Raw genomic sequence first — 27,555 nt, forward strand, 5'->3', positions numbered from 1 at the left:
CGTGACCATAGGTGAGGGTAGGAACATAGATTGACCGGTAAATCGAGAGCTTCGCCTTCTGGCTCAGCTCCTTCTTCACCATGACGGGCCGGTGCAGAGTCCGCATCACTGCAGACGCCGCACCGATCCGTCTGTCAATCTCCTGCTCCATTCGTCCCTCACTCGTGAACAAGACCCCGAGATACTTGAACTCCTCCACTTGGGGAAGGAGTTCCCCATGAGCTGTCACCTTACTGTGGTGGGAGGGTTTGCGTGCCCCAATGAGTCTGGGAGCTACGTTGTCTGGGGCTTTAAGCCCCTGGTAGGGTCATCCATGGCAAACAGATCCTAGATGAGGGACCAGACAAAGAACAGGTCACAAAACCCCTATGATGAATAATATTTTTGGACACCGTGTTCCCTTGCTCGGACGCGGGTCACCGGGGCCTCCCCCTGGAGCCAGGCCCAGGGGTGGGGCCCGCCGGCGAGCGCCTGGTGGCCGGGTCTGTCCCCGTGGGGCTCGGTCGGGCACAGCCCGAAGAAACGACACGGGTCCCCCTTCCGACAGGCTCACCACCCGTGGGAGGGGCCATGGGGGTCGGGTGCAGTGTGAGTTGGGCGGCAGCCGAAGGCAGGGACCTTGGCGGTCTGATCCTCGGCTACTGAAGCTGGCTCTTCAAGTGTTTATTCCCGTCAATGGTAATACACAGACGGGCTGGATGGCGAAGTGCAAACACGATTCCATCCTTGTAGAGTTTAGCCTTGATATCTCTGAATGCCGCCCGTCGCCTGGCCAAGGCAGCACTAAAATCAGGAAAGAACAGGATCCTGTTGTCGTTGAACTTTATATCCCCTTTCTGCGACCTGGCCCAGCACAGAACACGCTCTTTGTCCTGAAATCGGTGGAATCTGACAATAAGCGCCCGTGAGCGTTGCCCCTGAGTCGGCTTTGGAGCTGGTGTTCGTTGTGCTCTGTCAAGCTCCGGTGGCTTTGGAAATATATCGTCTCCAATAACTGCTTGTAGGAGCTGCGAGACGAAGTCTAGAGGCAAGCTTCCTTCTGTGCCTTCAGGTAAGCCAACGATTCTTAGGTTCTGTCTTCTGGATCGATTCTCAAGGTCATCTGCTTTGGATGCTAATACAGCGTTAGCCTTTTCAAGCTGCTCTAGTATAGTTGTTATCTCGGCTAATTCATCGCTGTGAGTGGTAAGCGTGTTCTCTATGGTTGTTATCTTTTGGTTGTGCGAATCCAAGGATGCTTCAATGGAGTCCAGAGATGTTCTTATAGGGGCGAGGGAAGTTTCCAAGGATGTTGAAAGATATATTTTCAATTCTGCAGACAGGCTTTCTCTACTTTTCCCCAGTTCCTGCACTAGGATATCAACAGTTAGCGTATCGGTCATCTTAGCTGAAGAGGCTGCCTGAGTCGCATCATTTTCTTTCTGTTGATGCTGAGATCTCGTCTCCTACATTACGCAACCGGAAGTTCGGTGGAAGGAAGGGTTGAGTTGTCTTTGGACATCTGTATAAAAAGGCGGATAGTTTGAAGGTAATTCAGCTATTTTAAAACTAGTACAATCAATGTTTTTTATGAGTTCATTCATCTCCATGAAATAAACAAATACCATACCATACCAACTTTATTTATAAAGCACTTAAAACACCCACACGACCAAAGTGCTATACACAATCATAAAATAAAAGGGTCAAATATAAAAGCAGTACTAAAGTAATTAAAATCTAAACACAATAAAACGAAGTCAAACATCTCAGATTGTGCCAAAAGCCAAAGTTGGGATTTAAAAACAACAAGTGAAGAGGCCTGTCTTATGTCCAAAGGAAGGTTATTCCATAGCTTGGGAGCTGCCACAGAAAAAGCACGGTCCCCTCTGAGTTTGCGCTTTGTCTTCGGGACCCTGAGAAACAACTGGTCAGCTGACCTGAGAGAACGGGAGGGTGTGTAGGAATTTAGCAGCTCAGACAGGTAAGGGGGGGCAAGGCCATTACGAGCTTTAAAAGCAAATAAAAGGATTTTAAAATGAATCCTAAAATATACTGGCAACCAGTGTAAAGAAACTAAAACAGGGGAAATATGGTCAAATTTTCGTGTACCTGTTAAAAGTCGTGCAGCAGCATTCTGAACCCTCTGAAGCTGGGAAATGCATGAATCACTGACGCCTATATATAGTGCATTACAGTAATCCAGCCGTGAGGTCACAAATGCATGGATTGCTGTTTCAAAGTGCTGTCTAGGAAGAATGGGTTTAACTTTGGCTAGCTGCCTTAAGTGAAAAAAGCTGGATTTTACAACAGCTCTAATGTGAGCTTCCAGCTTAAGACCAGCATCCATCTTGACCCCTAAATTTGTAACAACCGGATCGCTCTGATGTTTTATCAGGTGCGAATGATAAATCAGATATTTAAAGATGTTGTGCTGTTGACCAGCATAGCTGTTACACAGTCTGGAGTGAATTTGTAAGTTTTGTACCATGGACTTTTTTGCTTTGAGGTGTCAATGCTAACTAGCCTGGGTGCCAGCCGAACTTAGCCCCGCCCATAAAAGATTTGGTCGGGAAGTTGGGTCTGGCTCTGCTCAGTTGGGAAATCATTATGCCCGACCAAGAATTGGTCGGACCAATCAGATTGCCAGGGCGGGCTTTATACGATGATGGACAGATGATCAACAGGGACATTATCGACTACGTCACTAAAGAGCTGAACATGGCTGCCGCTGGAGAGCTAGGGTGTGTAGATTCTGCCATCGAGTCTGTTCTACAGGATCTCCACATTGCATTCATTTTGAAAGACGAACAGAGGAACGCGATAAAGGCTTTTATCGATAGAAAAGATGTTTTTGCTGTCCTTCCTACAACAAGTGTGTGTTGCTTAATCTACGTCACATACTACGTTGCTCTGATTGGTTGTAGGTCTATCCAATTGAGCGAAGAGGCATTTTTTCTCCTGGTTCGGTTGAAACACGCCCCATACCCAAATCTCTATTGAGCGGTATCAGACTCACATTCTGACTAGAATCGTGAGTCTGACGTAGTCAGGCTAAATGCTAACACCCAAAAAACAAAAGCTGGACTTCGGTACAAAACTAGTAAGTGGGGGAGAGTTGAAGAGTTTGGTCGGGCAGTATGTAGTAGAGGAAATGCTTCCCTTAAACACGGTTGACTAACCCTCGTTTCGTGCCATAATAAACAAGATCCCCACTACTATCAGTGCCGAGCTGCCTCACAGAGTAGCTTTTTCTTCTTACCTGGAGAAGGAGTATGCAGAGATGGAGAGAAATCTGAAGGCCGCGCTGAATGAGGTCGACTTTGTGTCACCTACTGCGGATATTTGGACTGCTAACAACAGAAGCTATATGGGAGTAACGCTCCACTGGATCAGTAGATCCACATTAGAGCACAACAAGGCTGCATTGGCATGTAGGAGAATTTGCGGTAGACACACGTATGATGTTATTGGTGCAGAAATGGAAAACATTCACTCTTCATATGGACTACTCAACAAATTAGCTGCAACAATGACTGATAATGGATCCAATTTTGTGAAGGCATTTAAAGTTTATCAGCCTGTCAAAGAGTCCGATGATGAGAGGAGGAGGAAGAGTCCACCCCCACAGATGATGATGATGTCACTTTTTTAGATCTGTCAGAAATCCTCTCAGCTGAGAATGAAAGTGATGGCCAGCTGTCTCTTCCCCCGCACCACAGGTATGCCAGGTCAAGAGAGACTGTCTTTTTTTTATATTTTATAAAAACAAGTATTTATGTTAAATGAAGTCAAGAGAGACTGTCTTTATTTTATATTTTATCAAAACATGTACTTTTTTTCAGGAAATAGTTGTTCAACTTTAAATATCAGGAGATACATTGTTGACGTTACTGTTAAAAATGCACTTCCAATAAAGTGAGTATTGGCAAAACTGGTTGTCATTTTTATGTTGAGGCGGCGGGGGGGTGTTGTCGGCAGCTGCTGAATGTAACTAATAAAGTAACTTGTAATCTAACCTAGTTACTTTTTAAATCAAGTAATCAGTAAAGTAACTAAGTTACTTTTTAAAGGAGTAATCAATAATCAGATTACTTTTTAAAGGTAACTAATGGCGCTTTTCCACTAGCTCGCCACGGCTCGGTTTGGTTGTGTTTCCATTACAAACGAGTATGCTTCGTGCCACCTCGACGTGGGCAGGGTTGTCGTACCACGGCTGCGCGTGTTGCTGCTCACCCTGTGGCTTTTTGTCGCACAGAAGGCAAGAGAAGAAAGCCAGAGAAGAGAGCCAGAGAAGACTCCTGGCCGCCAGACAAAACAGTATTGAAAAGTACCGGAGAGTTTTGTTACGAGCTTCAAAAAGACGACGTTTGGAGGTAAGCTAATGGTTGCTAACGCTAGCTTTTATTATCCACATTATGACGCTTCCAGTGACGACACTCATCAGCCAATCAGTGGAAGGCAGTCGGCTGACGTCACGTTTTAGTAACGCTTCGGCACGCTTGGAACCAGAGCTGAGGTGATACGGAAAATCGTCCCGGTTGCAGGTCGCGTGCTAGTGGAAACACGCAATAGCGCACCGAACCAAGCCAAAGTGAGCTAGTGGAAAAGCGCCATTAGTTAAACACATGCCACACAGACATGAGTTGTTTTGTTTTAACATATTCAAACCATTAAAATGGTGCTCCACTTTGTCCGCACACCTGCAACCTTTTGGCTGTTTTCAAATGAGCAAAATGCAAGGTCACATTACAGGGTCTGAAATGTTCACTCTTAACTGTAGGCTATGTCAGGGTGTAATCTCCAGCAATCCTGACATGGGCCCAACAGCGAGGAGGACCACCACATTGTTCAGATTGAACAATCTAGACACCAAACTGCTGAAGACCTTCTACTACTCTTGTATTGAGAGCCTGCTGGGACCCTCACTGAGGCAGACAGGAAGAGGCTTCAGAGGGTAATCAAAGCAGTAGTAGTATTACAACAACCTTTTCCACTTGACTTGTGACTAAAAGAGCATTTGTGTCGTGGAATTTTGTTTGAACTCCCTAGTAAGATTTTGCTTACCTTCCTATTACATCTGATGAGAAGTGCCAGCCGGCCACGTGTTTATTTTCTTCTGCAAAAGAGGTCAGTCCTCACCACTCAGCGTTCATGGTGAGAAAAGACCCAGAACAAGGGGAATCAAAAGCATTTATACAGGAGGAAGGGGCTTTGTTCTTTCAGGTGTGTATTATTCAAACTGTCTCCTTGCCACTCCCCATGGGGGAGAGTCTCGCACTTTGGGGAAGGGTGTAGAATCTGGTAACAATGGTCATTCAAATGATTATTTTCTATGTGTTAATCAAGAGACGAATAGTCTGCAGACATTGGATTTACAACAAGGTGTCATCTAAGAGACAAAAGGTTAGCAGACATCCAATTTACCATAACATTTGTCAACTGAAACTGACTTCCCTGATTTGACTAAGAAAAACGACCTGCTCACAACAAAATATTAAAACTAAATGAAACAGTTTATAACAGAAGGAACAACATGAACTTGAACGTGAATAAGAAAAAACAGTGGAACTCTGTTATTTTATGTCAGGGACACTTTGTTCCGTCCATTTCTCAACATATTCTTATTCCGAATCATACAAGGCTGTAAGACAAAACATAAGAAATCCCTGGAATAAGGGTGAAGCTTGTCCGCTGACATGTGTACATACACAACTGCCATGAGCAAAGAGCAAAAGCATATTTGTTTATAGTGCAGGGTACAGTGCTTCATTCAATACACTGATTCGGAAGTTAGGGTAGTTTCGCGTATTACATGGTAAGTGTCGTGGCGAGTTATGCTGTAAGACTGGAGAAGGTGGGAATTGGCCAGGAGTTAGGCTACACTGGAGGCAGAAAATGCAGATTATGGATGTCGCAGTGAAACTGGTGGTCCGTACTTGTTTTTCTAGTCTTAGCTTGGGAGGTAGTACTCTCTGCTCTCTGAAGGTTTAGGAATTTTTTGGATGGGGGGCTTGACGCTACAAATAACATTGAATGGGCAAGTTTTTACCCAGCATTTCAAAAGCTGAGTTTATAGAAACTGAAATTTCTTTTTTTTTTGTGAGGACCCACCTGCATTTCCTCTACAGAGCCCTGAGGTCCGTTTCACGTAGCAGGTTTAGTGAAAACTCTGAGTAGGTTAACCCTGAAATGAGGGAAACCCTGAGTTTTCCGTTTCACAAAGGGAGGTAACTCAACCCCGAGAAAGAGGGGTAACTCTAGCCTGTTTGGCTCAGTAGAAGTCTGTGTTAGTTTAAATAGGCTTAATTATTTAACAGAACATGATATAGATGATGACTTTAAATTGTCCTTCGGAGTGACTGTGAGTGTGCATGGTTGTTTGTCTCATTTGTCTCTGTGTGGCCCTGTGATGGACTGGCGGCCTGTCCGGTGTACCCCGCCTCTTGCCCATTGACTGCTGGGATAGGCTCCAGCCCCCCTGCGACCCGACTGACGGATTCAGCGGTGTATAGATAATGGATGGATGGATGATATAGATGAGAAGACATAGTTTATGTGTGTGAAAACAGCATTATGTTGGGAATAAAATAACTGCACAGTCAAATAGCCACTTAATATTTATTTTACAGTGTAAAACATGATCAAAATGAGGTACCTCCATGCCGAGGTCTCACCTGTTTGAACAATGTTTTTATATTTCATCTTAAACTGCTGCCAAGAGCGCTTCTCCCCTGCGGGATTGCACCTAAATGAAATAAATGAATGGGCAGTTTCCCTGTAATATTATTGTGATTGCAAAGGACTACATTTAAACTTGCACTTTTGCTGCTGCAAAGGTGTTGCACTTATTTCTAAAAACGTATTGAAACTCGCCGTATGAGCGCATTAAGATTTCCAATTCGAGGTTGGTAAAAAACGTAGCCCCTCCTCTTCCCCGTTGCCAAGGTGACTCGTTGAATCGGGGCTCCATTGATGCTGGCTTTTTAAAGTTGTGGTGCACGCGCTAAACTCAATGTGAACTTACTCAGAGTTGATTAACCTCACTCAAATCAGCGTTTCTGGAACCAAAAACTCAGGGTTTTCTATCTCAGAGTAGATCAACTCAGAGATCAGGAATAGACTCAGAGTTGGTTGAACCTGCTACGTGAAACGGACCCCTGGTCAATTAGCTCCATTACTCCCCTCACTCTTATGCTGCTAATCACAAGTTATGTCAAAAACATTGTGTCTGGGTGTAACCTCTTCTTGTGGGGAAGTAAAAGAATCCATCAGGTCAGGTCCACTTTGAAGCAAATTTATGGTGACGTCTGAAAGTAATAAAGGAAATTGAAATTAATTTATACATGCCGACCTCAGCAGGCACATCAGCAAAACTGTCAAGCAGAGGTCACTTATAACCATGCTTCCTATAGAAGAGGCTATAAGCCAAGTAGAAAATTGCCCATTTTCCAACACCAACACAAAGTTGTAGTCACTGTACCCCGCAGCATACATCTATGTGTAAAAGCAATATATAAACACATAAAAGCTTGAAATGGCCTGCTTCTGTGGAAATAATTGAAAAAACTCAAATGCTACAGACAAACTTGGAAACATACTTGTCGAAGTACACAGAAACCACTTAAAAAAACACTTTGATATGCAAGCTAAAGAGGTTTGATTTCACTGCATGGAATTAATTCAGTTTAATACATCATCTGGTTCTCCTTACAGTTGAGCTTCAAGCAGAAAATACATTTTACCTTTAACATTAATTGTACAGGCTGTTGTTCATTCCTATGGATCCCCTCCAATTGTAAATCAAATCAAATCAAATTTATTTGTATAGCACATTTCATGTACAAAACAGTTCAAAGTGCTTCACATAAAATAAAAGCATTGCAGCAGGGAGTGGAAGAAGCATTAAAAATACATAAAAGAATATAAAGAGAAACAAATAAAATCATTTAAATGAATTTAAAAACAGGCAACAGTCTAGATAAGTTAAAAGATATTTCATGCATAGACACATGAGAAAAGAAATGTCTTTAACCTGGATTTAAAAATGTCTCCATTTGGTGAAAGTTTAATCTCCACTGGCAGTTTGTTCCACTTGTTTGCAGCATAACGGCTAAATGCTGCTTCTCCATGTTTAGTCTGGACTCTGGACTGGACCAGCTGACCTGAGTCCTTGGATCTAAGAGCTCTGCTGGGTTTATATTCTCTGAACATATCACAGATGTATTTTGGACCTAAACCGTTCTGGGATTTGTAAACCATCAGCAGGCTTTTAAAATCTATTCTGTGACTGACTGGAAGCCAGAGTAAAGATTTTAAAGCTGCTGTTATGTGTTCAGATCTCTTAGTCCGGGTTAAAACTCCAGCAGCAGCGTTCTGGATGAGCTGCAGATGTTTAATGCTCTTTTTGGGAAGTCCAGTTAAAAGAGCGTTACAGTAATCGAGTCTACTGGAGATGAATGCATGGATGAGTTTCTCCTGGTCTTTTTGGGAGAGGAAACCTTTAATTCTGTTGATGTTTCTGAGATGGTAAAAAACTGCCTTGGTGACAGCTTTGATGTGGCTGCTGAAAGTCAGATCTGAGTCTATCAACACTCCGAGGTTACCAACTCGCTCAGTGATTATAAGGTCCCGAGTCTCAAGATATTTACCAACGCTGACCCTCTTCTCTTTGCTACCAAACAGAATGATCTCAGTTTTGTCTTCATTTAATTGTAGAAAATTTTCTCTCATCCTGGTGTTTACTTCCTCCAGACACTGAAACAGTACGTCTGCTGGGCTGCAGTCGTCCGGTGACAGAGACACATAAAGTTGTGTATCGTCTGCATAACTGTGATAATTGATGTTAAAATTCTGCAATATCTGACCCAAAGGGAGCATATACAAGTTAAACAGAAGAGGTCCAAGAATTGACCCCTGGGGGACTCCACAAGTCATGGCCACTCGCTCAGATTCATAGCTGCCAATTGTAACAAAATAACTCCGGCCTTCTAAGTAGGACCTGAACCAGTTAAGGACCGCTCCAGAAAGTCCAACCCAGTTTTCCAGCCTGTGCAACAGGATTCTGTGATCTACAGTATCAAACGCAGCGCTGAGGTCCAACAGGACCAGGACTGAAACATAACCAGAATCAGTATTCAACGTAATGTCGTTTAACACTTTGACCAGAGCTGTTTCAGTGCTGTGATGACGTCTGAAGCCTGATTGAAAGTTATCAAGACTTCCACTTTCATTCAGAAAGTCGTTGAGCTGGTTAAATACAACTTTCTCAATAATCTTAGATATAAAAGAGAGGTTAGAGACAGGTCTGTAGTTGTTCATCATAGAGGCATCTAGAGTTCTCTTCTTTAGGAGTGGCTTAATGGCAGCTGTCTTTAGTGAGTTGGAAAAAATGCCTGATGCCAATGAGCTGTTAACTATTTGTAGGAGATCATTTTCTAAGTGGGATGGTATTATGTCCAGAGAACAAGTTGTTGATTTCAGCTGCTGAACTGCTTCCTCTAGGATTTCTAAATTAACAATATTAAATTGTGACATAACGTCAGAGTTATTTCTAGGTTTTAGACACGGAATAGTTTTCTTGTTTGTCTGTGTTGCGTTAATGTTTTGTCTAATTGTTTTGATTTTTTGGCTAAAATAGTTGGCAAATTCGTTGCATTTCTCAGTGGAGAGGAGGTCTGGGTTTGACTGTTTAGGAGGATTTGTGAGTTTTTCAACCATAGCAAACAGTGTTCGAGACTTGTTGACATTCTTATTAATCATTTCAGATAATTGCAGCTGTCTGGCCTTGCACAGCTCATTGTTATAACTACGCAGGCTTTCTTTGTAAACCTCATAGTGAATCTGACGCTTTGTTTTCCTCCATTTACGTTCAGCTTTCCTGCATTCTCTTTTCAGGTTTTTGACCGTAGTGGTGTTTCTCCATGGGGTTTTCTGTTTGATCAAGGTGCTCTTGATTCTTATTGGTGCAACAGCTTCCATTACATTAAAAATTTTCAAGTTAAAATGATCCAGCATTCCTTCAACAGACTCTGCGGTCATTGTTGGTAAGATAGCTGTGGCCTCCCTAAACTTAGCACTTGTTTTCTCATTGATGTACCTCTTCTTAAAGTGATACTCCGGAGTAGATTCAACCTGGGGTCATTTGAACCGTGATATCCAGCCAAGTAGCCCACCCGCAGTTTTTTCGATATTGGCTGAACATCAGCTGAGTTACTGAGTTCTCCCGAATAGCTTCCTACAAGGGTTAATGGATCCTGGTCCGTATCTCCAAAATTACCACACTAAAATCACATGCCATGACACCAAACTTCTACAGTAGTACAAATATGGTCTGTACTCACAAAGCGATGCATTTGGAAGTTTGAAAATAGTCCAGGAGTTTATTATTATCAACACAAGCCTGATAGCTTCTCTGCAGCTAAAGCTGCGTCGACGTCACTTCAGGGAGCTGGGAGCTTCAAAGTAAGATGAGGGTTGATCTACTACTGTAGACAACAAAGTATATGCTATATTCTACATGTTTTTTTTATGAATTTTTATGTTGTAGAGTTGTGAAATTATTTTATCAATGGAGAAATTGAGCAGCCTTGCTTTGTTGTCTACAGTAGTAGATCAACCCTCATCTTACTTTGAAGCTCCCAGCTCCCTGAAGTGACGTTGACGCAGCTTTAGCTGCAAAGAAGCTATCAGGCTTGTGTTGATAATAATAAACTCCTGGACTATTTTCAAACTTCCAAATGCATCGTTTGGTGAGTACAGACCATATTTGTACTACTGTAGAAGTTTGGTGTCATGGCATGTGATTTTAGTGTGGTAATTTTGGAGATACGGACCAGGATCCATTAACCCTTGTACGAAGCTATCCGGGATAACTGATGTTCAGCCAATATCGAAAAAACTGCGGGTGGGCTACTTGGCTGGATATCACGGTTCAAATGACCCCAGGTTGAATCTACTCCGGAGTATCACTTTAACTAAGAAGCTGGTTGTTTGAACATTCTGAGTAATATGTAAATCAAATAAAATACAAAAATGGTCAGACAAGGCCAAATCAGTAACAACAACAGAAGAAATATCAACACCTTTAGAAATGACCAGGTCCAGAATGTGACCTCGAAGGTGGGTTGGTTCTGTTACATGCTGCCACAAACCAAACATGTCCAGCACAGAAGAAAATTCTTTGGCAGTACCATCCATCATATTATCTATGTGAATGTTAAAATCCCCGGTCAAGATAAAATGGTTATAATCAGTCGAAATAACAGACAATAATTCAGAAAAATCATCAATAAAACTTGCACAGTATCCTGGAGCTCTGTAAATGATTAAAAACAGGATTTTAGGAACACCCTTTAAAATAAAACTCAGATATTCAAAAGAAGTGAAATCACCAAATGAGATCTCTTTACACTGGAATGTATCTTTAAATAAGGCAGCCCCCCCCCCTTTCCTCCCATTTCGGCATTTATCCATAAAACTAAAGTTTGGGGGGGCTGCTTCATTAAGAACAGTAGCACTTGTGCTCTCTTTTAACCATGTTTCTGTCAGAAAAAGAAAATCTAAATTGTGTGAAATTATGAAGTCATTAACTAACAGTGACTTATTGGACAGAGATCTAATATTAAGTAAGGCTAGCTTTGTGGAGTTTACACTGGTCTCTGTTGTATTCTGAGTTGTACGTGGTACCGTTAACAGATTAGATAAATTCACCCAGCAGGTTGACTGTTTTCGATTCCTTCTTTTGCTAACTAAAACGGGAATCCTATTGGGCCCCAGCTTGTTCTCAGAACAGCTGTCAGAAGTCGGACTTCTATAGCAGGGACCCTGAACACACCATGGCATGGTATCTTTGGTTTGAACAGTGCTATCTTTGTTTTGAACTTTGGGTGTTGTGCTGCTCCTTGAACATCCTGCACATCCCCTCGTGTCCTGCTCTGCCAGGACAGATGATGTAAGAGGAGGAGGAGGGGGTGCCCTGCGTTTCTTGGTTGATGGTGGTCGCTGGAGTCCTGGCTGGGATAGAGACATCCTTTTGAGGCCTTGGGTGATGTGGAGTAAAGGGTCTGGTGAGGGGGGAGGGCTGGGGGTTGTTTGCCTCGCTGCTCTGTCCTTCAGTCTAATCTGTACAGTCATGTTTGGGTTTGCCGTCCCAACAGCATGACGTAAATGTGCACCAAGTAATCTGCATCCAGTTCGATTGGGATGCACGCCATCAGGTCTGAAACGCTCCTTACAGTTCCAAAAGATATTAAAGTTATCAATGAACTTAATCCCATGGGCGATGCATGCATTTGACAACCATGTGTTTAGGCCAAGAAGTCTGCTGAAAAGTTAAATTCCTTTACCCACAGTAGGAATGGGGCCAGAAATGGAGACCCGGTGTGCTCCATAGTGACACAGTCTCTCCAACAGCAGAGAAAAATCCTTCTTCAGGATCTCAGAGCCAGTCTTCCTTCTCAGAATATCAAAAGACCCTGTGTGGACAATGATCCTCGTGCCATCTGGATGAGTAGACAGAATGGTCGGCAAAATATCTATCAGTTCCCTGACTGATGTATCAGAAAAAGTTATATTTTCCGTCTTTGCCATTCTGACATGCTGTGTTATAGAGTCCCCAATTAGAATGGTATCTGTTCCATTCTGTGTGGAGGTGTCAATCGCTTCTGTAGTCTTCACCTTGGTTGTGGGATTTGGGCTTCTCCTGATGATCTGGTTAGCCCTTGGCTGAGGTTTGGGACCATTTCTTTTGTTTGTCTTCATGTTTTGGTTACATTCATCATCACACACTCTATTATGAGTCAACGGATCATATCTATTATGCAATAGAATTTCAGGTTCACCATACTGACTCATATATGTGCAAACCTTTTACTGGTGTTTCACTTTCCTTCTCTGAACAAAGTAAGTCCCTACATTTCCCTAAACTTAAAAACACACAGGGACAAAATATTTGAATCATCTCAATCTGGCTGATGACATTCACAAATGAAAACTGCGTTTTGATAATTCACATTGCATTGTTGTTGCTGAATGCTGAAGGTTTTGGTGGGCACACACATGTCCTCACAAAAGCTGATGTAAGATGTCACGGTATCAGTCAGTTCATGCAGGTCTGAGGCTGCAGTCTCAAAAACACTCCAATCAGTGCAGTCAAAGCAGGCTTGTAATTCCACTTTGGCGTTGTTGGTCCATCTCCTCACCGTCTTGACCACAGGCTTAGCAGATTTCAGCTTCTGCCTGTAGGTCGGGATAAGATGAACCATGCAGTGGTCAGAGAGTGCCAGGGCTGCACGGGGGACAGAGTTATATGAGTTCTTAAAAACAGTGTAACAGTGGTCCAGAGTGTTTGTGTCCCTGGTGGGACACTTAATATGCTGTTTATATTTTGGCAGTTTGTGGCTGAGGTTTGCTCTGTTAAAGTCCCCCAAAACAATGAGCAGGGAGTCCGGGTGTTTTTTCTCCACGTTATTAATCTGGTCGGCCAGGTGTTGTAACGCCTCAGTAACACAGGCCTGAGGAGGGATGTAGACTCCGACCAGAACAAACGAGGAAAACTCCTGTGGCGAATAGAACGGTTTACAGTTGATGAAGAGTGTTTCTAGTTGAGGACTGCATGATTTGTTTAGGACCGTGACATCAGTACACCAACCTTCGTTAATGTAAAAGCAGATTCCGCCTCCCCTCGTTTTCCCCGTAAGCTCCGTTATGCGGTCCGCTCGGTGCAGGTGAAATCCAGGCAGGTAGAGAGCAGTGTCCGGGATGTGCTCACCGAGCCAGGTTTCGGTGAAGCACAAGGCAGCAGATCTGTTGAAGTCCGTGTTGGTTGTGTTGAGGAGCTGCAGTTCGTCCACCTTATTCGCCAGAGAGCGGACGTTGGCCAGGTGAATAGACGGGAGCGCAGTGCGAAACCCCCGCTGCCGCAATCTGACAAGTGCGCCGGCTCGCTTCCCCCGATGTGTCCGGCGTCTCCAGCGGAGACCACAGAGAGCTGCTGCTCCTCCAATGAGTAGTTCTGTTAACTTTTCCGGATCGATGAGAATCGAAGAAAAAACTTTGCTGGTGGTTATACTAATGTTTAGGAGATCTTCTCTGGAGTAAGTGACCAGAGAAGGAGCACAGAAAACACGACAAATGCACAAAAATGTAAAAAACACGAGAGAGCGAAGTACCGAGGCAGCCATCCGCGGCGCCGTCTCCATGGCAGACATCCCAAGTCTCCCGGAACTTCCGGGAGTCTCCCTGATATTGATAGTTAATCACGGATGCCCGCGAGTCGGATAAAATATCCCGGATTTTAGACTATTCGAGGGAGTGTTTTTTTTTTTTTTTCAATGCGAGTGAGAGCGTGCAGGCAACACAATAACTCGTGCACCATGCGCAGGCACGAGAGAGAGAGAGAGAGAGAGAGAGAGAGAGAGAGAGAGAGAGAGAGAGAGAGAGGGGTGTGAGAGGTTGCTTGTGAAACCTGTGCGTATCTGTCCAAAGCGATGCTCTGTTCAACGAGCGTTCAGGGCGACTGCTTGTCAGAGGGCGTGCTGATTGGTTTAGTCAGCAAAATAAGCCAATAAGGTTCGGTGTGGGAGGGCTTCGATTTACTCTCTGACAGTCACCTAAGTTACCACTCAAAAACTGTGCATCCTGCCAAATGGCAAAGGGTGAATCCTCGAGTAAAAAACGAAAATATAAGACTCATTTTACAGCAGAATATACTAAAGTATATCCATGTCTAGTCAAGGTGAAGAATGATGACACCGTGGCGAGGTGCACTGTATGCAACAGTGACTTCAGTGTTGCCCACGGCGGACTTACTGACTGTAAAAGACATGTGGAGGTAGGCTGAACGCGCCATTATCTGCATTTTATTTCTGTAGGTTAAATGCTGTTATAAAATAAAGCAAAACGTATCAAAGACTTATTTAAAGTATCAATACACATTTAGTTACTAAATTGTGTAGTTCTATATCTAACTAGCCAGCTACAGTATCTAACTATCTATATCCAGCCTGTCTAAGCCTTCAAAAAAATCCCCAATTTAATATGTTGATAATAAATAGGATAGATAAATATGCAAAATAAATTAAGCGTAAATTAATTAAAGAAAATATGTGTGCGTGTGTGTGTGTGTGTGTGTGTGTGGTGGGGGGGGTTTGATAAACATCTCCCTGAAATGAGATTTTGGAACTTGGGATGTCTGCCATGGTAACCCATATGTAACCCATATGTAACCTAAAAAACAAACATTCGCCTATCCTAGGGGGAGACGAATTTAGGAAACTGACCGCTACCTGTTTCCTCAAGTTAGATGTTGAGTTTCTGCTAAAATGTCCGTTTGTTCTGGTTGACACAGAAGACACATAATGTAGCTGCTGTTTTGCACTTTTTGTAAGGTAAACATGCTTTCAGTATGAGGCACTACTCAAGTAAATGTAACGGAGTAAATGTAACACGCTACTACCCACCTCTGCTCAGGAGGAAGAGCTGTCGTCTGTCAAAAGAAAGGTTGGTGGTTCGATTTCCGGCTTCCCAGATCACACTTCAAAGTGTCCTTGGGCAAGACAGTGAACCCCACGATGCTTTCCGATGCATTCATTGGTGTGTGAAATGTGTGATATGATAAAAATGTAGAATTGTTTGGATGAAGATGTGCTGTATGAGTGGATGTGTAAATGGGTGAATGTGGCTTGCTGTGTAAAAGCACTTTGAGTGGTCAACTAATTTAGAAAAGTGCTATATAAGTACAGTCCATTTACCATTAACATCACGTGGATTGCTGTTTGTCATTTACTTGGGGAAGAGATGGTACTATAGGAAGAAGGCAAGACAGCAGAAGCAGTGTAGTACTCTGGACAATATTCTGCTGGCAAACTGTGAGTCCTTACATTCACGCAGGTAATTCTTTAACACATACCAGTTACCTTATTCCTATTTCAGACCATGCACACCCATCTCATGGCAGCCTCTACAGCTGGTTAATGTACCCTGCTCCTATGCAAAATTTCTTCCAGGAATGTTTCGTTTAACATCACAGGGTTAAAGGTGTTCCCAGATCTCTACCTCAAAAACCTCATTAGTGGTGGCCCAACTTGACAATTTTCAGGACTTTGATTATCTACCGTTGATGTCTTGCTGTCGACAAAACAAAAACTTCAGAAGTCTTGTGGAGTCCATGCGTTTTCAGGCTATTGGTGTTATCTGAGGCCTGAGGCAGGTATTTGTTGTAACTTTGTTGTCAGTTGTTTGGTGAGCTTTCTTGTAATTGTAAGTGCTTTTTAAATTAAGCCTTAGAAAAATCTAAACCTAATCAGGAAGTATTTTCTTTTGGAAGAACTAGTTTTATCTTTCTGATAAAGAAATAATTTACTATTCACTAATTACTAATTTACTAATGGGGTGTTAGTCTGCATGTGGTCCAGCAATAAAAGTGTTTGATTGATCAAAGGTCCCCTCTGTAAAACCTATTATGCATTGTAAACCAAAAAGCATGGCTAGTCTTTTTTGTATTACTCCTATTGATGCAGACAGAATAGTATAACAATCTTAATATCATTCTTAACATACAGTAAATATCTAAGTAGTAATGCTAATATTAGTTGATGATATAAATAGCTTCAATAAAATATATTATAAAATATACAACTTTTATAAGTAATCCATTTGTCTGACAAAAAAAAAAAAAAACGCATCAGACTTGGGAGATGCAGCTCACTATGTAATAATATGGGATTTAATCTGAAGAAATCCATCCATCCATTCTCTATACCCACTGAATCCGTCGGTCGGCTCGCGGGGGGGCTGGAGCCTATCCCAGCAGTCAATCGGAAGAAATGAGGATGTTAATTAAAACTGCTGAATTCAGAAATATAGGGCTAAAGTTTTCATTTCATTTTTCATGCAACAGCAAGACACGAAAATGCCGACTACCAGCAGACAGAAAATTGCAAAGTAAAATTGTAATTCAGTTATGGTTTCCCCATATACTGTACATTGATTTTGGAAGAGGCAGTTCTGTGTTTAATATATGTAATCTTTTGAGGCTGACTATGGCATCAGACCGAGATCCGGATAAGAAACAATGATGGTTGTGTCCAATGACCCAACAGGGAGCCTCTCTGGAGAGGAAATTAAGTCTCATTGAGCTCATCAGGGTGGGAAGAATGGATTGTTGGTGCTGAGGAAATTACTTCTAAGTTTGCAGTTTAGAAAATGAATAAGAACTTTACAAGGAATAAAAATCTAAGTATATTGCTACTCTGAATGTGGTAAAGTTTGCCAAAGCAATACAATGTTCAATGGCATCCAAAATGAGAATGAGAAAAAAAGGCTTTATACAACCATTCCTGTACATACATAAAGCACATGCATCTACATACTTGACAGACTGGTGTAGTGTAACGTGATAGAATATAAAGGATTTAGAAATAGTGTTCTCACTATCTAAATAAACCAAAGTTCCCCCCACTTTGGGAACCACTGCTTTAAGCAAACATTAATTATGTGGTTGACAGGATACTCATGTTCTTGGGACAATTAAGCTTATGTGCAAAATAAGTCTGATGCCATTGACAGTTCTCTGCAAAAAAAGTCAGAATAATTCAAAAACTGAGGTCTCAATTTGACGAAAATGGAAAAATGACCTAGAGGCTTTAAAAGTAAAAGTACAAACTTGTACAAACATGCTCTGTTGTAACATAAATACAAGCTTGTACTAGTTCAAAGAAACAAATACATCAACAGTAAATGGACTGCGTATATATATTGTACTTTCAAGTCCAATTACTACTTTAGAGTCATGCTCTTACATGCCATTATATGCACTGATAACAACGTGTGGTTTAGTATCTTACTCAAGAGGACCTTGACAATGGGAGAGTTTGGGACAGAACCAGTAACTTTAGCCGCTTTCGGACTGTAGGAACCTTTGGCAGTTCTAATAACCTTTTAATCCGCGGGGCCGTTTTCTCCCGTGTTCGGACATACAGGAACTCGGGGCTTTCTCCCTTAGTTCCTTTAACTATTTAGTTCCTTCTCCGAGGTCGGGTCTTTTCATAGTTCTATAGAACGAATCTAACGGAGGTGTGTAGTGGTCGGTAGCTAGTAGCTACGCCCCATGTCATGCTATCACGGCTGAAATGTCTCCTCATATGACACAGACACAACCGGCGGGTGTTCAATAAGTTAAACTTACACTTTGTCTCCTTTGTCTGCGGCGCTCTGCTCTCCTTTCTTCCTTCATGAAATAAAAAAGTGTTGTCTCCTGACTCTCTGTGAGCTTTTCCAGCCTCGATATTAGACGCCTGATGTGATTGTCCATGATTAATATCACCATCATGCAGACCATAAACACAGTGGCCTCCCCACTCTCCATATTAGCTTCTTGGTGGTGTTTTTTCTACTCTCCTTACTTTTACCGTTTTGTTTTGTGTTTGAATGTAGCGCTAAACGGCTAACGGCTAACGGCTAACACGTCACTGAATCAGACGGCTGCGCGCGGCGTATCAGTCCCTATCAGGTCCCGACTCATGTGCGAATGCAGACTGAAACAGTTCCGCTGGGGAAGGATAGTTATCAGAACGAAATTCGAGGAGGGTAGTTCTGATAACTATTTTCTTAGAACGGTCTGTCCGAAAGCGGCTTTTCTTTCCCTCCCCTGTCCCAGAATATTAAGGCTCTGCTCTATAGCACTGATAGTGATATGCAAGTAAGACTGGTTAAGCAAGACTATCCCAAAGATGGAAAGGAAAACATTAAGCTCTGTAAGAAACAAAGCATATTTGGAATACAGCAACAATGAGGAGAAATAAAAATGAGTCATGGTACCACTAATTAGAGACACAGTGGCTTCCCTCCTAAAGCAACGCCACGGATGCTGTCTAACTTCGGGGAGTTCTCTTCCTTAACCCTCTACTGCACAACGTTGCCTTTTGGCAACACAATGTTTCTTCAAGTCCCACATGCATGTCACTTTAAAAAATCAAAACCAATCAGAATGCTAAATAAGACATCAAATCACAATCCAGTGTGGTTTGGGTTTATTTGGGTTTCCAGATTATTTGCATGATTAATGGAATTAAACTTGATAAAAACTTTAAATAAAAATACTGTAGTATGTATAAAGGTGCAAAGAATACTTTTAGAAGGTTTTAAGAAGGTTTTTCACTTTGTAATTATTTAGAAATACACTTTTTCTTTTCGTTGCCAAAAGGCAACGTTGTGCGATAAGGGGTAATTTTTTTGATGTCCTGTTTGTCATTGCTTTCTTTGTGTGTGGTTGAGTTATCACTCACATGCAATGTATTTTTATACTGCAAATGGTGGGAATTAGTACATTTAACTGCTTTATTAATTGTAATAACGTATTGTACACATTTTGACAGAAAAAATGGACATAAGAGTGTTCTATGGACGAAAGCAGAAGGATCATGTTAGGAAGCATGTTAGGGAAATCCCATCTGACAGTGAGGACAGTGAGGTAGACAGCAATGCCAGTGATGAGGAGCAGAATGCAGAACAAGGTTTGAGCAGAAGTGGAAAAATAGGGTGTGAACTACTGACTGTGAATGCTCTCTGATTTGTAAACAAGTTAATTGAAAGAATAGATTGCCAGGTGTCAACGAGCATCAAAAGTTACAACAAAAGTATTGTTTCGTACACATACAGGGCTGGAGAATTTATATTTTGTTATTTCCTGTTTTTATCATTTCTATAGCCATTGAAGATGGTGAGGATGAGGCCATTGAGGATGGTGAGGATGAGGCCATTGAGGATGGTGAGGATGATGATCAAGAAAATTATCCACCTCAGGGAGGAAGCAATTCTAACCAGACCCCAAGATGGAAGACATCACATACCCTTGCCGCTTCAGAATATCCCCAATGGACAGGCATTCTCCAACAATCTGGCGATATCCAGTCTCCTTACCGTTACTTCAAGAGGTTTTTCTCAGATGATTTAATGGAGTCCGTTGTTCAAGAAACCAACTTGTACAGTGTGCAACTAAATCCAGCCAAGCCACTTAACCTTACAGTTGATGAGCTTGAATAGTTCCTTGGTACAGTAATGTATGTGTCCCTCTTCCGCCTCCCAGCAACCCGAATGTATTGGAGCCGCAGTACACGTGTTGCCCAATTTGCTGATGTGATGTCCCTTACGCGGTGGGAGACTATCAAGAGATGTCTCCATTTCAACGATAACAACAGCCACCCTACACGAGGGATGCCCAATTTTGATGAGCTGTACAAGATTCACCCTCTCCTCGATCATATCCTGCCCAAGTTGAGAGAAATTCCAATGCAGGAGATGCTGTGTGTCGATGAGTAGATGGTACCTTTCAAAGGGAAAAGCAGAATTAAGCAGTACCTACCCAGTAAGCCAAAGAAGTGGGGGTACAAACTTCTACTTCTTTGTGGATCCAATGGCATTCCAGACAATTTGGAGGTGTATGTGGGAAAAGCTGTACATCCACCTGAATTGGCAGATATAGGGGCAAGTGGGAATGTGGTGCTTCGTTTAGCCGAACCAATCCCAAGACATCAAAATTTCAAGATGTTTTTTCGACAACTGGTTTACCTCCGTCAAACTAATGCATGTGTTGGCGCAGCAAGGCATCCATTGTGTGGGCACGGTGCGCCTAAACCGCTTGCCAGGCAGTTGTATGGTGAAGGAGGAGGATCTGAAAAAGGCTGGCCGTGGGTCCTTCCAAGAAAAAATGGCATTAGTTGGCTCCACTGAGTTGTATGCCGTGAGGTGGTACGACAACAGGCCTGTTACCCTCCTCAGTACGTACTAAGGAGCTCAGCCCATGTCCCAGGTTGACCGATGGGACAAACGGCAACAAAAAGTCATTCAAGTGGCATGTCCTGCAGTTGTGTCAACAGACAACCAACACATGGGGGGTGTTGATTTGCTTGATTCCTTGATTGCGTTGTACCGCATACATATCAGGTCAAAAATATGGTATCACCGCCTCGTCTTTCATTTGGTTGACTTGGTGGTGGTGACAGGCTGGCTACTCTATCGTCTGGATTCCTGGCAAGAGGTGACCACATGGCCCTTTATGCCTTTAAATCCCAGATGGCACAAAGTCTGTGCCAATTTGAGAAAGAGGGGAAAAAGAGAGGGCGACCCAGTGGAGTCACACACCAATATGAGGAGAAGAAGAGGAGGCAGGGACCAACAGCTCCCATCCCCAACCAAGATGTCCGCTTGGACAAAATGTCTGAGAAAAAGGGAAGATGCAGGGTTCCTGGGTGCACAGGAACACCCAAGGTGATGTGCGGAAAGTGCAAGGTACACCTCTGCTTAACGATTCAAAGCAATTGCTTCGTTAAATTTCACACAGAATGAGATGAAAATAGAGCTACATGAGGAACTATTCAGTTTATCATGTCATAATGTGTTAAAAATGTTCTGTTTGTTCAGTATGTTAAGTGTTAAAAAATAAAAAGTAAATACTTCTTTGTTACCATTCTCTATTGTTCTGTTAATGGGACGTTCCCCATGTCATTTTATACCATTAACCTTTTGGCAACAGAAAAATATCTGGTGAGGGGGGGTTTTTTTTTCAATATAATACACCAAAATGAACCAAGAAATGCCCTGCAGTATTTTTTTAATGCAAAACCAGATTGTACAAGCTTGTACTAGTTCAAAGAAACAAATACATCAACAGTAAATGGACTGCGTATATATATTGTACTTTCAAGTCCAATTACTATTTAGAGTCATGCTCTTACATGCCATTATATGCACTGATAACAACGTGTGGTTTAGTATCTTACTCAAGGGGACCTTGACAATGGGAGAGTTTGGGACAGAACCAGTAACTTTCTTTCCCTCCCCTGTCCCAGAATATTAAGGCTCTGCTCTATAGCACTGATAGTGACATGCAAGTAAGACTGGTTAAGTAAGACTATCACAAAGATGGAAAGGAAAACAGCAAGCTGTAAGAAACAAAGCATATTTGGAATACAGCAACAATGAGGAGAAATAAAAATGAGTCATGGTACCACTAATTAGAGACACAGTGGCTTCCCTCCTAAAGCAACGCCACGGATGCTGTCTAACTTCGGAGAGTTCTCTTCCTTAAGCCATTATACACAGCTGACTGACAGCTCCCACTAACCAGAAGGGGATTGTCACTTTACGAAGCACACGACCTGGGATCCCTGCATCCTTGAGTCAGAAAGAAACACTCCTGTTGCAGACAGTAAGATGGAATTTTTTTTTAAGGGATTTTGAAACTGACTATTCAAAACTGTGCTACACCTTGAAATCACAAATAGTTCTATGCCTATTTAAGAGCCACTAAACCAGTTCAAAGGAAACATTATGATAAAAAGAGCATTTAGAACATCAAGTTTAATATGTGCTCCTTCTTTCTCTGAGAAGCATATGATATGTCAAGATGGGAATGCTTATGTAGTCTAAAACAGAGAAAAATCACTGCATGAGCTCAGAAACACATCCAGAAATAACTTGTCTTTGAACCAAGCCATTTGAGAAGATGACCAAGAAACACTGTCCTCTCCCTTTGTTGAGCTCATTATCTCGAAACTTAACCTGCTCTTCAGCAGGGGCCTGTGCTGCCAAGCAGGATTAGTGACTAGTGAGACAACTTCAGGTTCAGCTCTGGGTTTTCAGTATCACAAAGCTGGTTCACTTCTTACCAGGTTGTATCACCATGGTGGCTTACTCTGGAAACCTGATCTGCCCCAGAACGGGTTTAGAGATAAGAGATCAACACATGTAGAAACACAATGACCTAACCAATCAATTTTTTTGAATATGAAAAAATATAAAAAATGATTGGTGCTTGAGTGAGAGTCTGTCAAACTCCAACTGGAGTAACAGATAGATGACGCTGTTTGACTGTCACTCAGAAGCATCTTTATTAGAGATGCATCAGCCGGAGGGAATGTTTATGTAGCCTTAAACAGGGATTGATTACTCTAAAGCTTGGTCTTTGTGACCTTTAAAGACTTGGAACTAACATTTATGACTATATTAATCAAAATCATCACCAAGATATGAAATATTTCTTTGCCTTTCTCTCATACATTACATGAGTGTGCAGTTTATTTAATTCACAAGTTGATCAAATTGCAAATGAAGCCAACTCTACCTATTTTACATGTACACACACATATCCCGAGTTGAAGAACCTGGGTTGATTTATTGAGTTGATAGTCAACATTATAATACTGCTTAGCAAGAGCTCCATTGTCAAGGCAAGTTTATTTGTAGAGCACAATTCATACACAAGGCAATTCAAAGTGCTTTACAGCTACATAAAATCACAAGAAGGCAAATAAAATCATAAAAATAATCATGAATTAATTAAATTAAAAGCGAAGAGTGCAGATAAAATACTTTCAGGTGTCATATGCACCACTAAATAGAACTGTTTTCAGCCTGGATTTAAACATTGTCAGAGTTGAGGCCTGTCTCACATCTTCTGGAAGACTGTTCCAGATGTCAGGAGCATCAAACTGAAACGCAGCCTCACCTTGTTTAGTCCTGACTCTGGGCACCAGCAGGAGACCCCTCCCTGAGGTTCTCAGAGCCCGAGTTGGTTCATATGGCTTTAACATGTCAGAGATGTACTTTGGTGCTAGACCATGAAGAGACTTGTACACAAGCAGAGCTGTTTTAAAGTCTATTCTCTGAGCGACAGGAAGCCAGTGCAGAGACATGAGCACTGGACTAATATGGTCGCATTTCCTGGTTCTAGTCAGGACTCGAGCAGCAGCGTTCTGGATGTACTGCAGCTGTCTTACAGCCCGTTTAGAGAGCCCAGTGAGCAGGCCGTTACAATCTAACCTGCTGGAGACAAACGCATGGATCAGTCTCTCTAAGTCTGGTTTAGACACTATTCATTTGATTCTGGCAACGTTTTTTAGATGGTAAAAAGCTGCTGATGTTACTGATTTAATGTGGCTGTTAAAGTTCAGCAGTGCTGCAGCCTGCACCTGATTAGTACTGATGTAGGAATAGCAGTGCTTGCGTCCTGTTCAGGCCAGTAGACAACCCGAGCACGCATTCCTTGTGATGCACAACACAGCATGTTAAGATAAAGATAATAACGGTAATCATGAAAAATTGCAGCGGCCTCTTCAGCTGGATAATGTACCCTGCTCCAGTGCAAAATGTCATGGTCAACTAGAAAAAAGGGCTATATAAGTACAGTCCCTTTACCATTTACCAATTCCTCTTCCTCTTCCATTATAACTTCCTCAGTCTTCATTTAGTGCTTTGATTACCTTTTAATCTATAAATTTGGTGTTAACCAGGAGCAAAACACCCATTTATTACCAAAACATAGGCTTCGGATAATCTAATACCAAATAAATTTCCTTTATCTGTCAGATTGCGAGACTGTAAGAGTACCAGCACACAGGCAGTCCACTGCAGCATTTCAGTGGTGTGATGCCAACCATATATACTGGACCCTGACGAACTGTAAAGAATATATTTAAGAACCCCAGACACCCAGTACATCTATCAATCACAAGTCATTTCAAATTCAACACATTTGCACACTGTTTGCTAAGGTCCAGGTCACAGCAAGCTGAGTCCAATTACTCCCTTCTGCATACCCATTTGCTGGGTGAATAGCATCCTCTTAAGACAATTGTGTAATTGGAGACGTACTCCCAGCCATGTGAGCCGGAATATGAGTAAAAATTGGTAGTATGGATGTGCACCAAATATATTTTATTCCAATTATCTCAAGGCCTCTGTCATGGAATGGCAGCCACATAAATCTGTGTTTTTCCTGAATGCCTCATATGTGTAAACTGTCATGCACTTGCCTCGATGCCTGCTTTTCCAGTGTACAAGTTACATGGTCCCAGTGGGCCTTTTGTTGCTCGCATTTCACATTGGCATGTGCGTTTTCTTGATAGCATGATCAACCAGCAAGTTGTTATCACTATATGAACTATACCATTTCGATTGCCATCTGTATCCATCTACTGTGTATGAATATAATAAAAACCAGATCTCTGGAAAAAGAGCTGTGATGCTTGCGAGTGCAGAAATTTCCCACTGGAGCTTTTGAACGCTGCAAACCTTTATGAAAACTTCAGTTTCACCTAATTCATTTTGCCGCTTCACTCTGTGAATGTATTGCCTGCAGGTGTAAATAAATCAAGCTCTTCTTGGGATTTTAGACTTGTCTTTATTGTCATTATACAAGTACAACAAAATTTGCAAATAATCCCATAAGTTCCAAACACATATGATCATACAAATAATTAGAAAATCATTCCCATAAAAAGTGCTTGTCAGAAATGCACTGAATGACTCACAGGGGACAGATTGTCAGGGCCACATCATTGAGGACAGTCATCCACAAGATTGCATACGCTATTATTACTTTTCTAACTACTTCTATCAATATCCAACAACTCAGACTTTTGAACAGCAAACATGCATTAGCTGGAGGCACGAAGAGAAGCCATGGCGTGTGATAAAACAGGAGTGTCTTCTTGTTTTATATAAATAAATTGCAATTATGTGACTGAGACAGAAACTCAACATTTGATAAAATAACTGAGAGCGCTGTTAAAGTGGTGACCCATATTTTGTCTTGCCTCTCAACAGGCAGAAGCAAGATAAGAAAAGAGATGGGATAACTTTGTACTGTTTCAAATTTCACAGTGGGAAGAGACTTTTCATTATACAGCTACAAAGGCAACTGAAAGGAAAGCTGCAGAGACTGAGACAGTGTCAAATCCACTCATTTGGAGCCGGTACATAAAAGGAAAACAAACACGACCTCAGAGTCAATAGAAATGGACCAAAGATGTAACTTATCATGCCCCAAATCCATTTTCATTCTAATGAAATTATTTATGTGTGACAGCTGTTAGCAAACCCTTCAGTGTGGAAGTTGCCTTTAGGCGAAAAGATGAGCCGAAAACTTCTCACATTAAGACTCTGTGAGTCGCGTTTATTAACTGACAAAAACTGACAGTTCCAACTGACAGCTCGCGCATCAACAGAACAGCTGTTATCATGAAACGTCACCGGATCTCTTAAAGAGACCGCAACTATTAAATGCATCATAACATTCAAGACAATGAACCGCACAACATTAAAGACGATGAACCAACAACATAACAGATAACAGAACACATATAGGAAAGTGAATTATGCCGTCAGTGTTGAGAGCACTACACATGCCCCCCCAGAATTCACTCTAACAGAAAACCTGAGAAAAAATATCAACGGCGTGGGGGGCTGCGCCAACTCAACTGGCCTGGCCAGATCAAGGTGAGCTGGTTTAAGGCGGTCCACAGAAATACACTCCGGTTTGCCCCCAATGTCCACCACAAAGTGCTTGTCCCCAGTTTCCACAACACGGAAAGGGCCCTCGTAAGGAGGACGGAGAGGTCCGCGGTGCCCATCCACACGAATGAAAACATACCCAGCAGACTGTAGGCCACTGGGGACGTGAGAGTTTGGTAGACCATGGCAGGAGGTAGCAAGTGGAGCAAACAGCTTGGCATTGTCTAACAGGCTGGAGCGCTGGAGTGTGGCTGACCAAGGGGTCGTGGTGCTGGGGACGAAATCCCCGGGGACCCGCAGTGGCTGACCGTAGACCAGCTCTGCGGAGGAGGCCTGGAGGTCTTCCTTCGGCGCTGTCCTGATGCCCAGCATGACCCATGGGAGCTTGTCAGCCCAGGAACTGTCCTTCAGGCTGGCACGCAGGGAGGCTTTCATGGACCTGTGAAATCGTTCACAGAGGCCATTGCTCTGGGGGTGGTAGGCCGTGGTGCGGTGGAGTTTAACTCCCAAGCTCCCTGCGACAGCATTCCAAAGCTCGGAGGTAAACTGAGCGCCACGGTCTGAGGAAATGTCTGAAGGGGCGCCAAAACGGGACACCCAGGTGCCAATAAATGCCCGTGCCACGTCCGCTGATGTTATGGATGACAGTGGAACAGCCTCTGCCCACCGTGTGGTCCTGTCGACCATAGTGAGTACATGAGTGTAACCCTGCGAGGGTGGAAGTGGGCCAACTAGGTCGATGTTGACGTGGTCGAAACGTCGTTCAGGCACTTGAAATTGTTCCAGTGGCGCTTTGGTGTGGCGGTGTACTTTGGCACGTTGGCACTCCACACAGGTGTTCGCCCAGTCCCTCACGTCCTTTTTAAGTCCGTGCCACACAAACTTTGCTGCCACCAGCCGTTGTGAGGCCTTGGTTCCGGGGTGTGAGAGGCTATGGATGGCGTCGAAAACAGGCCTTCTCCACTTCGCAGGCACAACAGGCCTAGGGGAGCCCATAGAGATGTCGCAAAGCAGAGTGGTGCCAGCGTCGTCGAATGCCACATCCTGAAGCTGCAGCCCAGTAGCGGATGAACGGCAAGCCTGCACGTCCGGGTCTGTGGCCTGCTCCGTTGCCATGCTGCCGTAGTCCAAACCGAGGTGGACCGCCCCCGCAACAGCACGGGAGAGGCAGTCTGCAACCTGGTTGTGCTTCCCAGAAAGGTGTGCAATGTCCGTCGTGAACTCTGAGATGTAAGTCAGCTGCCGCTGTTGCCTGCCGGACCATGGCTGAGTGACTTTGGACAT

The 27,555-nt window shown here is 42.8% G+C and overlaps 1 protein-coding gene across 1 annotated transcript; it reads right to left on the reverse strand.

The window, feature by feature from the left end:
- Nucleotides 1-638: 638 nt before the first annotated feature.
- Nucleotides 639-27,555, reverse strand: l1td1 (LINE1 type transposase domain containing 1). The gene is made up of 2 exons (XM_075459072.1): nt 26,289-27,555; nt 639-1,237 (listed from the first exon to the last, which is right to left on the reverse strand). The coding sequence occupies exons 1-2, from the start codon at nt 27,553-27,555 to the stop codon at nt 639-641; spliced, it is 1,866 nt and encodes a 621-aa protein (XP_075315187.1).

This window comes from Odontesthes bonariensis, chromosome 24 (assembly GCF_027942865.1).
Source record: "Odontesthes bonariensis isolate fOdoBon6 chromosome 24, fOdoBon6.hap1, whole genome shotgun sequence".
Taxonomy (NCBI): domain Eukaryota; kingdom Metazoa; phylum Chordata; class Actinopteri; order Atheriniformes; family Atherinopsidae; genus Odontesthes; species Odontesthes bonariensis.